Here is a 14,497-nt window from a genome sequence, read left to right as displayed (position 1 = left end):
GAAATCTAGTTAGTTAGTTAGTTAGTTATTTAGGAGCATTAGCAACTAAGGCCATATTGCTCCGAAGAAATCTAGTGGGTTTAAATCAAATGAGCATGGAGGCCAGGCAGTTGGTCCACCCCTACCTATCCACCGACCAGGAAACCTTCGATTCAGATAATTGCGGACTAGGTGGCTGAAATGTGTGAGAGTGCCATCATGCATGAAGTGTGCTTGTTGACGAATGATCGGTGGCATGTCGTCCAAAAAATCAGGCATGTTCTTTTCCAGAAAGTTTCTGTATGCCTGTCCTGTGAGTTTGTTTGGAGGTGCATGGGGCCCAAATAACATCACCAAAAACACCCACCCAGATGTTGAGGCTGAACCACTGTTGGTGATGTGATGGAAGAATTGCATGTGGGTTTTCCTCAGCCCATACATGCTGATTGTGAAAGTTTTGGATTCCATCTCGTGTGAACTGTGCTTCATCTGTGAATATCACTAAGGCAGGAAAGTGAGGAGTTGTACCACACAACCAAGAACCACTGGCAGAACATTATTCGTGCAGGGTAATCTGCTGGTAACAAGGCCTGTATCCGTTGCAGATGGTAAGGATACAGTTGGTGTTCTCACAACACTCTCCAAATAGTCGAACGTTGAACAGCCAGTTACATTGCTATTCTGCGTGTGCTGATTCCAGGAGTGGCATGCACAACATCCAAAATCTCCTCCTCTACTTCAGGAGTTGCAGATCTTGGTCATCCTCTGTCAGCAGCATGAGGTGTAAAGGTCCCATGTTCACAAAAGTGGCGATGTATACCTTCAAACATTTTCCTGTCTGGTCATCGTTCTGGGAACCTTTCATGGTACAAACGATGAGCCTCCAGAGCATTGTCATCCGCCAAACCTTACATAAAGTGCATATCCGCTTGCTCCTGATTTGAGTACATCGTCGGAATGAAAACCACCAGATTCTGTCAGTACCTTGTGATGAAGGAAATCACCTACGGGAGATAAGACATTCCGGTTAATAACTCAAGAACCAAGCATTTCCGGAACTATGTTGATATAAAATATTTTTATTGTCTACATATGAGAAACTCATTCCTGAAGTCATGCCGTGTATTTTTGAGACACCCTGTATATATATATATATATTCATCTGATTTTATATACATCCAACAGAAGTTAGATACTAATAAATGCTTTCAGTTTCTCTACTTTAATAAATACATCTTTTAAGTCATTTGCTAGAGAAAAGTTTAATACATATATTTTTGAGCAAAAAGGATAATTTATCTGTACTTGAAGTTTTTTCATTCTAGTTGTTGGATGAAACCCCAGTGCTTTTATTTTGCCTTTCTCCTCCCTGTTGGATTAATCCTTTCAACTAATTTATGTGTCTTCTGTATTGTAATCTACTCCATCACATGTGGAAGACAACACAGGTTACGTATAAACCAAAATGAGCGGAAATTAGCCATTGCTCGACTTCGAGCAACGCTATGCCTGTTGATCTTATTAGGTAACTGATGTTTCTTTTTCTCTTTTAGTTGAGCAATTATCATTTTCATGCTATTAACGTATGCTATTTTTGATTTTTCAATCTGAATTTTAAGATATGTTTGAAATTATATTTATCCAATTAGTTAATTGGATCCTTTTTTTTTTTTTTTTTTTTTGCTTTTCATGTATATACCAATAACATCATAATGTTCATAAAAAATAGAAAAATCAGTTGTGAAGAAGAAATGTATATATATTTAAATAATGTTTGGAATAGTCAGAGTGTCACCAAAGATAAGCACAGGAGCAGAACAATCCTTTTTGCGAGATATAAAACAATGAGTTTTAGAAGGATTGAAATCAACTAAGTTGTCTTTGCCCCAATGGAGAATTACCTGAAGATTGGCATTTAAGGAATTGGTAGCAGACTTTCGAGAAGTTGAAGCTGATTGAGCAGGGCAAGGTTTCTCAAAATGGAAAGTGAAATGCAATGTGCTACCATTTTTCTATGTGAAAAAGTTTGGTGATTTTTTATATAAATTTGGACTTGGTGCTCATCAGGCGCCATTAAATTTCTATTTATTGTCATTCAAAATTTAATTGATTATTTTTGATCGTTATGTTTAATTTTGACAATTTTCGCTCTTCTGTATCGTCATACTGCTGGCATTATTTTTATTTAATTATCATTCTAGTTTATATATATATATATATATATTTTTTTTTTTATGTAAACCTCAAACACGAGAGGTATTAGAACCTATAATACTTAGTACCCTGCTTGGGTTGGAGGTTGAGAAGACGAAAGAAGATATTTGTTGATATTGGACTTGAACTTCTGTAGAAAGTAATTTTCAGGAAATACATATGAAGGAAGGTTGTTCCAGGAAACTGCTGTTGAATGAATAAACGAGGAAGATGAAGAGTTGGTTCTGTGAGTTTGAAGTTGGACAGTAAATGGATGTTGGCTGGTGGCGGCACGTGTTCGGACTGTTTTGACAGAGAGAGAGAGCAGGAATTATAGAAGCCAATTCAGAAGAACAGTGCTCATGGAAGTATCTGTAGAAGAGACATGCAGCAGAAACAGTATGTCTATGAGACAACGAGTGGAGAGACTCTGTTAGAGATGAATCATTAATTAACCTAACTGCTCTCTTCTGAATGAAATCAAGAAGCCTGAGAGAGGTTTTGGGGGCACCACCCCAGATGTGGGAACAATATTCCACGGAAGGGTGAATTTGCGATTTATACAGAGTGAGCAGCTGTTTGGAAGAAAAGTAACGCCAAGAGCGAAAGAGAAAACCAAATTTTTTAGATGCAGAGGAATCAATATTTGTAATTAGCTTGTGCCGAGAGCGATCAGCAGTCAGAGTAATCCCCAAAAGAGATATATCATTTTGCCTAAAAATCGGAGTGTCACCAAAGATAAGCACAGGAGCAGAACAATCCTTTTTGCGAGATATAAAACAATGAGTTTTAGAAGGATTGAAATCAACTAAGTTGTCTTTGCCCCAATGGAGAATTACCTGAAGATCGGCATTTAAGGAATTGGTAGCAGACTTTCGAGAAGTTGAAGCTGATTGAGCAGGGAGAGGTTTCTCAAAATGGAAAGTGAAATGCAATGTGCTATCATCGGCAAAACTATGGATAGGATTTCCAATCAATGGAAGAAGGTCATTAATATACAAGAGGAAAAGGGTGGGAGAAAGAACTGAACCTTGGGGGACACCGGCATTAGTGGAAAATTTAGAAGACAGAGAGCCATCTACCATCACCCTCAGTGAGCGATCAGAGAGAAAACTGGATAACAAATTACAAAAAACAGTTGGAAAACCATAAGATGGAAGCTTGTTTAGAAGACCTTTATGCCAAACACGATCGAAAGCCTTTGAAATGTTGAGAGCAACTACTTATGTTTCACCGAACCTTTCCATTGAATTAGTCTATAAATGGGTAACATAAGCCAGAATATCACCAGTGGATCAACACTGACGGAATCCATACTGGCGATCATTGATCAGATGGAAGGTTTCTAGGTAGTTTAAGATTTGGCGGTTAATTGATTTCTCCATTACTTTAGAAAGACTAGAAGTAATTGCAATGGGACGATAATTGGATGGGAGGGATTTGTCACCCTTTTTAGGAACTGGCTGGATATGAGCAAATTTCCAAGCAGAAGGAAAAACACCTTTGGAATGAGAAAGTGAAAAAAGGCGGCAAAGAATATGAGTAAGTTCAGGAGCACAGGTTTTGAGAACAGGAGAGAAATACCATTGGGACCTGGAGCTATCTTAGTGTCAAGATTCGAATCCTTCTAACATTATTTTGATGGAAGACCACAGGAGGAATTGAATGGAGCATGTTGGGAATGGTGGGATTTGTTTTACCAAGATCATTAATGTATGAGTTGGAAGAAAAATAGAATCTTTTCCTTGGCTGAAGTGACAACAGAACCATGTGGTTTGGACAGAGGTAGGAGCAGAGATGGGCAAAAGTTGTGGCCAATAGTTTCGGCAAGAAACCAGAATGCTCAGCTACCATTAGGGCAAGAAGCATGTTTTCTACTCTTAGCCTGGTCAAACTATAGTTTAAACCGATTGATAACAGCTTTACAATTGTTGCGAGCTTTGGTGTAGGCAGAAAATGAACCTGAATAATTAGAAACACGCTGTTACGACAAGAGAAGAACGTTACGATATGCAACGTTCTTCTCTTGAACAGCCTTAGCACATTTATTGGAAACCATACATATATATATATGTATAACAGGAGTGACTCATGTTGTAAGAGAGAGAGAGAGAGAGAGAGAGAGAGAAAGTTGCAACTGGCCATTTGATTTTGACTCTTTCTGGTTTTTTGATAATTATGGAATGAAAACTGATTAAAAAAATAAATAAAAATTAAATTTTTTGTTATTTTGGGTAATTTTTAAATTTAAAAGTGTAATATTATGCCTAGATTCCTGTATGCACAAGCATATGACATTCAGCATACGATTCTGTGCTGGTTTGATGATTGATTTCAACCAGCTATAACACCAGTGTGAGATAGCAAAATGTAGGCACCATGTTGTCATTTTGTACGTAACATTAGCATTAGTAGGGCATATGATACAAGAAAGCAAGCTTAAATAGCATCAGCCAAAAAAAAAAAAAAAAAACACCCATCCCATTTCACCCACCCATTCACTCCACATGTTTGTCTAGTTCTGCCTTGAACTTATTTAAGTTGCTGACCTCGAATACCATGGGTGGAAGTTTGTTCCAACTATCAACCACCTCCTGGCTAAAGGCAAATTTCTGCACATCTATTCTACAATTGGAATTTATGCCCCCTCGGGTCATTATGCTGAAGAAGAGGAAGAATCCCATTGGCATTGAGCTTACTCAATGCATTCAGTAAGATCACCTAGCAGGTGCCTAGTCTCCAGACACTGCAATTTGCAGAAATTAGGCCTTTCTTGGTAAAACCAACCTTTTGTTCCACTCACCAATCTCGTTGCCCTTCTCTGTACTCATTCCATCAGCTCTACATCTTTCCTAAAATTAGGCGTCCAGACCTGTATACAGTACTCAAGGTGTAGCCTGACCATTGCCTTATACTGTACAAGGGGACAATCACTACCTTATCCCTGTTGGCAAAATTCCTGTATATCATTGACAAGACGCTATGAGCTACTCTTGCAGCCTTTTTGCACTACTCAGAAAACTTCATATCTGACTGCACAATTACCCCCAGGTCATTTTCATTCTCCACTACCCTGAGTACAGTACCACCCAGTTGATAAGTTACTCTGGGGTTACTGCTACCCGTATGCAGTACTTTACATTTGTCGATGTTAAACTTTAGTTGCCACCTCTCAGCCCATCTGCTCAACTTTTCCATATCCTGGTGCAGTAACATACTGTCATTACTGTCATTAACAACTTTGCCAACCTTTGTATCATCATTAAAAACTTAGACATTAACCCTGATATACCTCCATCAATATCATTGATAAATACCGAAAACAACAATGGGCCCAACACCGAACCCTGGGGGACTCCACAAATAATGTTAGCCCATGAAGAGCAGTGTCCATTGATAACCAGTCTCTGTCTTCTCCCACTCAATCATCCTTTTATCCATTGTAGCAACTTGTGCTTCATGCCATTCTGCTCCAATTTGTACAATAGTCTTCCATGCGCAACAGTGTCAAAAGCTTTCCTGAAATCCAAATATATGATATCAAAATTATTTTCTGCATCCAGTTCCTTTGTAACCACATCATAATATCCTATCAAATTTGTCAGACAAGACTTTCTCTTAACAAACCCATGCTCTGTCTGAATTATTGCTGCAGTCTTGTCTAGATGATCCTGCATCGCTTACTTAACCAGTCACTCCTTATTTTCCTTGGAATAGAAGTTAAACTAACGGATCTGTAATTATCTGTGTCACCCTTTGAACCCCCTTTGTAAATTGAAGATGCATTTGCACTTCTACAGTCCATGGGGATGTTCCCTGAATCCAAGGAAGCTTTCATTATTATGGCTAAGGGTTTGCTTACTTCATTTGCTGCCTCCTTTAATATAACTGGATAGAACCCATCCACACCAGGTGCCTTCCTTAAGATTAACTTAAATTTCTCTTCCACTTTGCTCTCAGTTATTACAAAATCACTTAGCTACCTGTTACAGTTTGATAAACCTCTGGCATTACCCTCCTTGAATAACTTCTCATGTGTGAATGTAGATGCAAAATACTCATTCAGTTTATCAGCTAACTGAGCAGGATCATCAGTAGTCAAATCATCTATATTAAGTGGACCAATCTGATTCATCCCTTTCCTTCTAAAGTTTACATAAGAAAAGAAGTCCTTGCTTTTTTTTCTTTGCATCCTTTGCCAAAGATTTCTCGTAAATTGCCTTCGCCTGCCTAACCTCCTTTGTAAATTGATTACAGACTAGCTTATGTCTGCCATAAGTTTCTGGTTGCCTGATAATTTATATGCAACCCATGCCTTTTTCTTCTTTGTCACAAGTCTCATTAATGGAAGTGCTGTGGCTCAGGGGAGAACTGAGGGGTGGGTGGTTATCCTCTGAAACACACCTTTTTGAAATGCACTGCTTGTTTGATGTTTATGGAGCAATCAGGAATGGGACATGTTTTGCCAAGGGGAATGTCTTTGTGTGTGTGTGCGCGATGTAAGGTGTGTGAGGAAATCAAGTGCCAACTCAGCGTTGTTATGGGCCTATATGAGAGCTTAAAGGACAGGGTGGATGCTCTCAAAGGATTTAAATTGAGGGGCCCATCAAGCTCTCAGCTGCCCACATCAATGCCAGAGCATCATGAAAATCATGCAACGTAGCGGCATCCCCCAAAGCAGAATGCACTGATCCAAAAGGAACTAGTTGTTCTCGGTGACTCTGTTGTCAGGGAAATGGGGAACATATTGTGCCAACAGGATAGGACCAGATTTTGTATGCCAGGGGCAAAGGTGGATGACGTAGAGCAGATATCATCTTTTAAGGGCACAAACGGTTATATTGTTGTACACGTTGACACTAATGATATTAAGAGTAGAAGACTGGCGGAATTACTTAACAAGAACAGGTTAAGGTTGAAAAAAAGCCGTGAGTTAGGGTTAAATTTGAAAGTGTTTGCAATTCTGCTTAGACATGATAGGAGTGAGTATATGATGAGAGACTTTCAATCAATTCGGCACTGGAGAGATTCTAAGCCTGGTCTGTGCTTGTTAACAGCAGAGACTGCTTCTACAGGGATGGGATACACTTACATAGAAAAGGTGCAAGAATATTTGCTGATGCTATCGAGGCAGTGCTAGGTGGATTGGAAAATTGCTAGCTCGGAGAGAAACATAGAATAAGAGATTAACAATAGCCCCTGGCAGAGGTGAAAATGATTCTTGCACTGCTTCTATTGGAATGAGAAGCAGCCTGGTAAAAAAGGTGCAGGGGATTCCAGAGATGCTGGCTGTCATCGTGGAACAAGAAAATAGATGGGCTGGGTTAGGGTAGCTAACAATAGGAACAGGCGCATGTAAACTTGTGTGTACATCAATTCCAGGAGTTTGGAAAATAAATTTTATGAATTTGAGATGTTGGTCAAAATATCAAAGGCAGATGTTGTTGGGATAACCGAGAAATGGTGTCACAAAGATATAAGGAATGCAGAACTGGATGGGGAGTACAGGGTGTACAAGAGCAACTTGTACCTATAACAGACTCCTGTTACAGGAGTCTGTTATAGGCCTAATGACTCTGATGAGTATAATAAACAACTCTACAGAGAAATAGAGTGGGCCAGTAAATCAGTCTTATAATGGGGAATTTTAATTTCCCAGATATTGACTGGAATTTGTGGGTTGGTCATTCACACACTAACAAGGCTTTTGTGGATTTATTGGATGATTGTTTTCTACAGTAGCATGCTCGAGAGGCAACTAGAGGGTGTAATACTCTTGATCTGATTATCAGTAGTGATTCTTCATGTATTAAGAATCTGCTGAAAAAGGAAACACTAGTTGGCAGTGATCACAGTGTGCTGTTTGTTTGTTTGTTTGTTTGTTAGGAGCATTAGCAACTAAGGCCATATTGCTCCGGGATATGCGGTGGTCATTCCCTGACCTTTCTGCATTCTCCGTATTTGGTGGTGACGGGCTCGAACCCCGGTCTAATCAAGAAGCGTGTGCTATGCACTGCTGCTCCTTCCCACCTGGCTACGGAGGCGCTCTCACAGTGTGCTGCAGTGGGATTTACTCAAAGAGGTAACTACCATCAGGGGTAAAGGGAATGGCTTTTGCTTTTGTAAAGGTGACTACGGAGGTCTCAGACAGTATTTAAATTCTATACGGTGAGACCAATTGATGATGTTACCAATAGTAAATTCAAAATGGAAAGCATTCAAAGAATTAATCTTGGAAGCTCCTAGTTTTTTCGTATCAACTAAGAAATATTGTTCAAGTTTAGTAGTAGTAATAGTGGCATGTGATGCAAGAAAGCAAGTGTATGAGCTTATGCAGCATCAGCCAAAAAAAAAAAAAAAAAAAATCACACCATTCCCTCCAAATGCCTGTCCAGTTCCTCCTTAAATTTATTCAACCTATCAACTTCCACAACAACAGATGGAAGTTTGTTCCAGCAATTAACCACCCGCTGGCTAAAGGCAAATTTCCGCACATCTATTCTACATCTCTCCTTTCTTAATTTGAATTTATGTCCCCTTAGGTTCGTAATCCGAAGAAGTGGAAGGATCCCATCAGAATTCAGCGTGCTGAACCCATTCAAGGCCTTATACACCTCAATCAGATCAACACGCAGGTGCCTAGTCTCCAGCCACTGCAATTTGCAGAACTTAAGCCTCTCTTGATAAGAGGATCCCTTCATTCCCCTCACCAATCTTGTTGCCCTTCTCTGTACATGCTCAAGTAAATCTACATCCTTCCTAAAATGAGGCCTCCAGACCTGTACGCAGTACTCAAGGCGTGGCCTGACCATTGTCTTATACAGAGAATAATCACCTCCTTTTCCCTGCTAGCAAAATTCCTATATATCATTGACAAAACTCCATGACCTGCCCTGGCAGCCTGTCTGCATTGCTCAGAAAACTTCATATCTGCCTGCACAATTACTCCCAGGTCTTTTTCATTTTCTACCACCTTAAGTGTAGTACCCCACAGTTGGTACGTTTCTCTGGGGTTACTTCTACCCATATGCAGTACTTTGCATTTATCAAGGTAAACTTCAGTTGCCGCTTCTTAGCCCATCTGCCCAAATGGATGTCAGATGAAGTTTAGGCCTAAATGGATGTCAGATGAAGTAATTAGACAGGTGGCAGAGAAGAAAAATGCATGGGATACATATAAATTAACAGTTGACACGGAAGCCTATGATAGATACAAGTCACAAAGGAGGTTCGTCAGGCAAAGGCAGATTACGAGGAATCTTTGGCAAAGGATGCAAAGAAAAACAGCAAAGAGTTCTTTACCTATGTAAACCTATGAAGGGAGAGGATGAATCAGATTGGTCTACTTGATATCGATGGTTCAATTGTTGATGATCCTGCTCAGGTAGCTAACAAACTAAATGAGTATTTTGTATCTACATTCAGACGTGAGGAGTTATTCGGGGAGGGGAATGCCAGAGGTGTATTAAACTATGGCAGTAATCGAGATGATCTTGTAATAACTGAGATTAAAGTGGAGGAGAAATTGTTGAAGATAAACATAAGAAAGGCACCTGTGATGGATGGAATCTATCTAGTTATTTCATTATAAGAGCTTCCTTGAACTCAGGAGAGTTAACCATGGACTGGAATGTGCAAATGTGATCCCAATCCACAAAGGAGGACAAAGTGCGACACAAATAATTACAGACCCGTTAGTTTAACTTCTCTTCCTGGGAAATTGATGGATGCACTGGTTAATTGCAGGATCATCAAGACAAGACTTCAGTTATTGTTCGGACACAGCATGGGTTTGATAAGGGGAAGTCTTTTCTGACCAATTTGATTGGATACTATGATGTGGTCACAAAGGAATTGGATGCAAAGAATAATTTTGATATCATATATTTGGATCTTAGAAAGGCTTTTGATACTGTTGCACATGGAAGACTGCTGCACAAATTGGAGCAGTGTGGCATTGGAGGCAAATTGTAGCTATGGATAAAGGGATGGTTGAATGGGAGAAGAGAGAGAGTGGTAAATAATGGACACTGTCCGTCTTGGACTAATGTTATTAATGGAGTACCTCAGGGTTCAGTGTTTGGTCCATTGTTGTTTTTCTGTATTTATTAATGATACTGATGATGGTATATCAGGTTTAATGTCCAGGTTTGCAGACGATATGAAGGTCGGCACGGTTGTTAATGACACTAATGACAGTACGCTGCTGCAATAGGATCTAGAAAAGTACAGCAGGTCTGCTGTACTTTTCTGCTGTAGCAGGTCTGCTGATAGGTGGCAACTAAAGTTTAACATTTACAAATGCAAAGTACTGCATATGGGAAGAGGTAACCTCAGAGTAATGTATCAATACATATATCATGTATCAATAATGTATCAATATTACACTGACAGTGTAGTACCATACAGTTTTTTTTTTTTTTTTTTATGAGAATCCCAAACATGAGAGGTATTAGAACCTATAGTACTTAGTATCGTGCTTGGGTTAAAAAGTTGACAGTGGTAGAGAATGAAAAGGACATGGGGGTAATTTTGCAGGCAGATATGAAGTTTTCTGAGTAGTGCAGACAGTCTGCAAGAGTATCTCATGGTGTCTTGCCAATGATATACAGGAATTTTTCTAGCAGCAATAAGGAGTGATATCCCCTTGTATAAGGCAATGGTCAGACCACATTTTGAGTAATGTATACATGTCTAGAGGCCTCATTTTAAGAAGGATGTAGCGCTGTTGGAATGAGTACAGAGAAGGGCAACAAGAGTACTGAATGGTACAAAGGGCTGCTCTCACAAAGAAAGACTTATCTTTTGCAAATTACAGTGTCTGGAGACTAGGCACCTACAAGGTGACCTGATTGAGGTGTATATAGCCTTGAATGGGCTGAGCATCCTCAGTTGAAATTGAGGAAAGACATTTGTAGGATAGATGTGCAGAAGTTTGCCTTTAGCCAGCAGGTGGTTGATTGCTGGAACAAATTCCATCTGTCTTTTTAGAAGTTGATAGCTTAAACAGAGTCAAGGCATAACTAGAGAGACATTTGTAGGGAGTGGATGGGTGAAATGAGAAGGGTGTTTTTTTTGGCTGATGCTATATAAGCTTGCTTTCTTGCAGTATGTGCCTTTAGTAATGCTAATGCTAAAATGCTAATTCAGCTGATATCCATTTAGGCCTAAACATTGAACAGCATTTCTTAGTTGGTATATAAAGCCTAGTATCCTCCAAGATTAAGTCCCTGACGGCTTCCCATTTAAAATTCACCATTGGTAACATCATCAGTTGGTCCCAATGTATAGAATTTCAAAACTCTCTGAGACCACTGTAGTCACCTTTATGCAAAAACCCTTTCCCTTACCCCTGATGGTAGTTATATCTTTAAGTAAATCCCACATCAGTACACTCTGATTACTGATGCCTAGTCATTTCTTTATCTGCAGTTTCTAAACGAATGTAGAATCACTGCTGAAAATCAGATCATGAGTATTACTCCCTCTGGTTGCCTCTCGGCCATGATACTGTAGAAAACAGTCATAAAATAAATCCACAAAATTCTTGATAGTGTGCGAGTGACCAATGCACAAGTTCCAGTTAATATTTGGAACGTTAAAATCCCCCATTATAAGACATTCTGATTTACTGGCCTATTCTATTTCTGTGCACAATTGTTCCATTATACTCGTGAGATTCATTAGGCCTATAATATCTCATTTTCTCTTTCCCAGTGCTTATATCACACCACACTGACTCAACATTGCATTGTTCACCAATGTATATTGGATGCACTTCTTTAGATTTTGTGTTTCCTAAGTTACAGTATAACCCCTCCTCCCTTCCTGTCCTGTCTATCCTCTCTGTACATATTGTACTTGAAAAATTTCAGTTCTGCACTGCTTATATCGGTGTGGCATCACACTGATATCCCAACGATATCCGCTTTTGATGTCTTGACCACCACTTCAAATTCATCAAATTTATTTACTATACTCCTAGCATTGGTGTACATGTAGGTATACATACACCTATTCTTACTCTTAGTTACCTTAACAGAGCCCATGTATTTACTTTTTCCATGATGACTGCCAGCAGCCCTTGAAATTCCCAGTACCTTGATTTGCAGGCTGTTGCTCATTCACAATGAAGAAGTGCAAGAATCACTTTCACCTCTGTGTGTGGCTACTGTTAATCTATTACTCTGTGTATCTCCCCCCTAAGTTAGCAATTTTCCGACTCACCTAACCCTGCCTCAATAGAATCAGCAAATATTCTTGCACCCTTTCTATTTAAGTGTACACCATCCCTGTAGAAGGAGCCTCTCCTGTCAACAAGCACAGACCATGCTGAAAAAAATTCTACCCAGTGAGCCTTGCACAAGCAGTCTCTCCAGGCCAAATTTATTTACAGGGCTCTCATCAAATACTCCCTCCTGACATGTAAGGGAAGAATTGCAGGCTCTTTCAAATTTAACCCACGACGTTTTTCAATATTGATCTGTACTTGTTCAGTAGCTCTACAGATCTCCTCCTCTTAATGTTATTAGTGCCATCGTGTACAACAGTATCGCCCTTTGTGCCCTTAAAAGATGATATCTGCTCTATAACATCATCAACTTTCCCCCAGGTAGAAATACCCTGGTCCTATTCCGCCTATCCTTTTTGCACAATATATATTTCCCATCTCCCTGACAACAGAGTCACCAACTATAACTAACTCCTGTGGGATCAGCACATTCTGCCTAAAGTTGCCGCTGTGTTGCCTGATGATCAAGTGCATTGATGTGGGCAGTTGATAGCTTGATGGGCCCCAATTTAAGTCCTTTGAGGGCATCTACCCTGTCCTTTAGTTCTCATCAAGGCCCATAACAATGCTGAGTTGGCACCTAACTTCTTCACACTGCTTACATTGAGCACACACACAAAGACAACCCCATTGGCAACAACATGTTTTGTCCCAGAAAATTTCTGCAAACATTTCACAAGTTGCACATTTGTTTAGGTTGTGATGTGTTGCAGAACACTTCTAGTACAGGAGCAAATAATATTGCTTTAATGCAGTTTTACAGGTTAGAACTGCTGATTAATCAGTGAAGACCCTCAATAGTGGCTTTTGAGCGTTACATGTCAGTTGACACTCAAAAATAGCATTAACAGATTAACCCTACAACTATGGCAACCTTAATTGTCACAAACATGGTGATGCTATGCCTGACAGGTATAAACTTTCTTTTTAATTTCTGGAAAAAATTTAAATTTTTGAGTGTTTGTATTCTGTTGGAGTTTGTCAATATATTGGTGCAAGGGTGCAAGAATATTTGCTGATGCTATCGAGGCAGTGTTAGGTGGGACGGAAAACTGCTAGCTTGGGAGGATACACAGACTAAAAGGTTAACAGTGGCTGCAGGCAGAGGCAAAAGTGATTCTTGCACTGCTTCTATCAGAATGAGCAGTGCCTGGAAAGCAAGGCAATGGAGATTTCCAGGACTGCTGGGAGTCATAGTGGAAAAAATAAATACATGGGCTTTTTTAGGATAACTAAGAGTAGAAACAGGTGAATGTATACTTGCATGTACACCAATCCTAGGAGTATAGTTACTAAATTTGATGAGCTTGAAGTGCTAACCAAGACATCAAAGGCAGATATTTTTGGGTTATCAGAGATGTGGTGTCACATAGACATAAAAACAATGCAGAATTGGAATTTGGGGAGGTACAGAAAGGACAGACAGGACAGGAAGGGAGGAGGGGTTATGCTGTTAGTTAAGAAACACAAAAAATCTAAGGAAGTGCATCCAGTTAATGTTGGTGGACAATGCAATGAGTCTGTTTGACATAAGCACTGGGAAAGGTGTGACATAAGCACTGGGAAAGGAAGTAGGTGTGTGTGTGTGTTATAGGCCTAATGAATCTGATGAGTATAATGAGCAATTCTGCAGAGAAATAGAATGGGCCAGTAAATCAATGTCTTATAATGGGGGATTTTAACTTTCCAGATATCGACTGGAAATTGTGGGTTGGTCACTCGCACACTAGTAACACTTTTGCGGATTTATTGGATGACTGTTTTTCTAGAGCAACATGTTCGAGAGGCAAACCAGAGGGAGTAATACTCTTGATCTGATTGTCAGCAGTTATTATTCATGCATTAAGAATTTGCAGATAAAAGAACCACTGGGTGACAATGATCACAATGTACTGATGTGGGAATTACTAAAAGATGTAATTACCATCAAGGTGAAAGGGACGGGCTATTGCTTTCGTAAAGGTGACTGACTACAGGGGTCTCAGACAATTTTTAAATTCTGAAAAGTGGGATCAACTGATGATGTTACCAACA

The 14,497-nt window shown here is 39.6% G+C and overlaps 1 protein-coding gene across 1 annotated transcript in view; it reads left to right on the top strand.

The window, feature by feature from the left end:
- Positions 1 to 1,512, top strand: part of LOC150088192 (adhesion G protein-coupled receptor G6-like) — a 127,177-nt gene extending 125,665 nt beyond the window's left edge. The window contains exon 5 of the mRNA XM_090370065.1: positions 1,305 to 1,512. Coding sequence (XP_090226191.1) covers positions 1,305 to 1,512 — 208 coding nt within the window. The remainder of the gene's footprint in view (positions 1 to 1,304) is intronic.
- Positions 1,513 to 14,497: the final 12,985 nt, after the last annotated feature.

Source organism: Mastigoproctus giganteus, chromosome 3 (assembly GCF_048544385.1).
Source record: "Mastigoproctus giganteus isolate SK-2022 chromosome 3, ASM4854438v1, whole genome shotgun sequence".
Taxonomy (NCBI): Eukaryota; Metazoa; Arthropoda; class Arachnida; order Uropygi; family Thelyphonidae; genus Mastigoproctus; species Mastigoproctus giganteus.
Note: the sequence above shows the minus strand (reverse complement) of the source record. Positions and strands in the feature narration are given on the sequence as shown.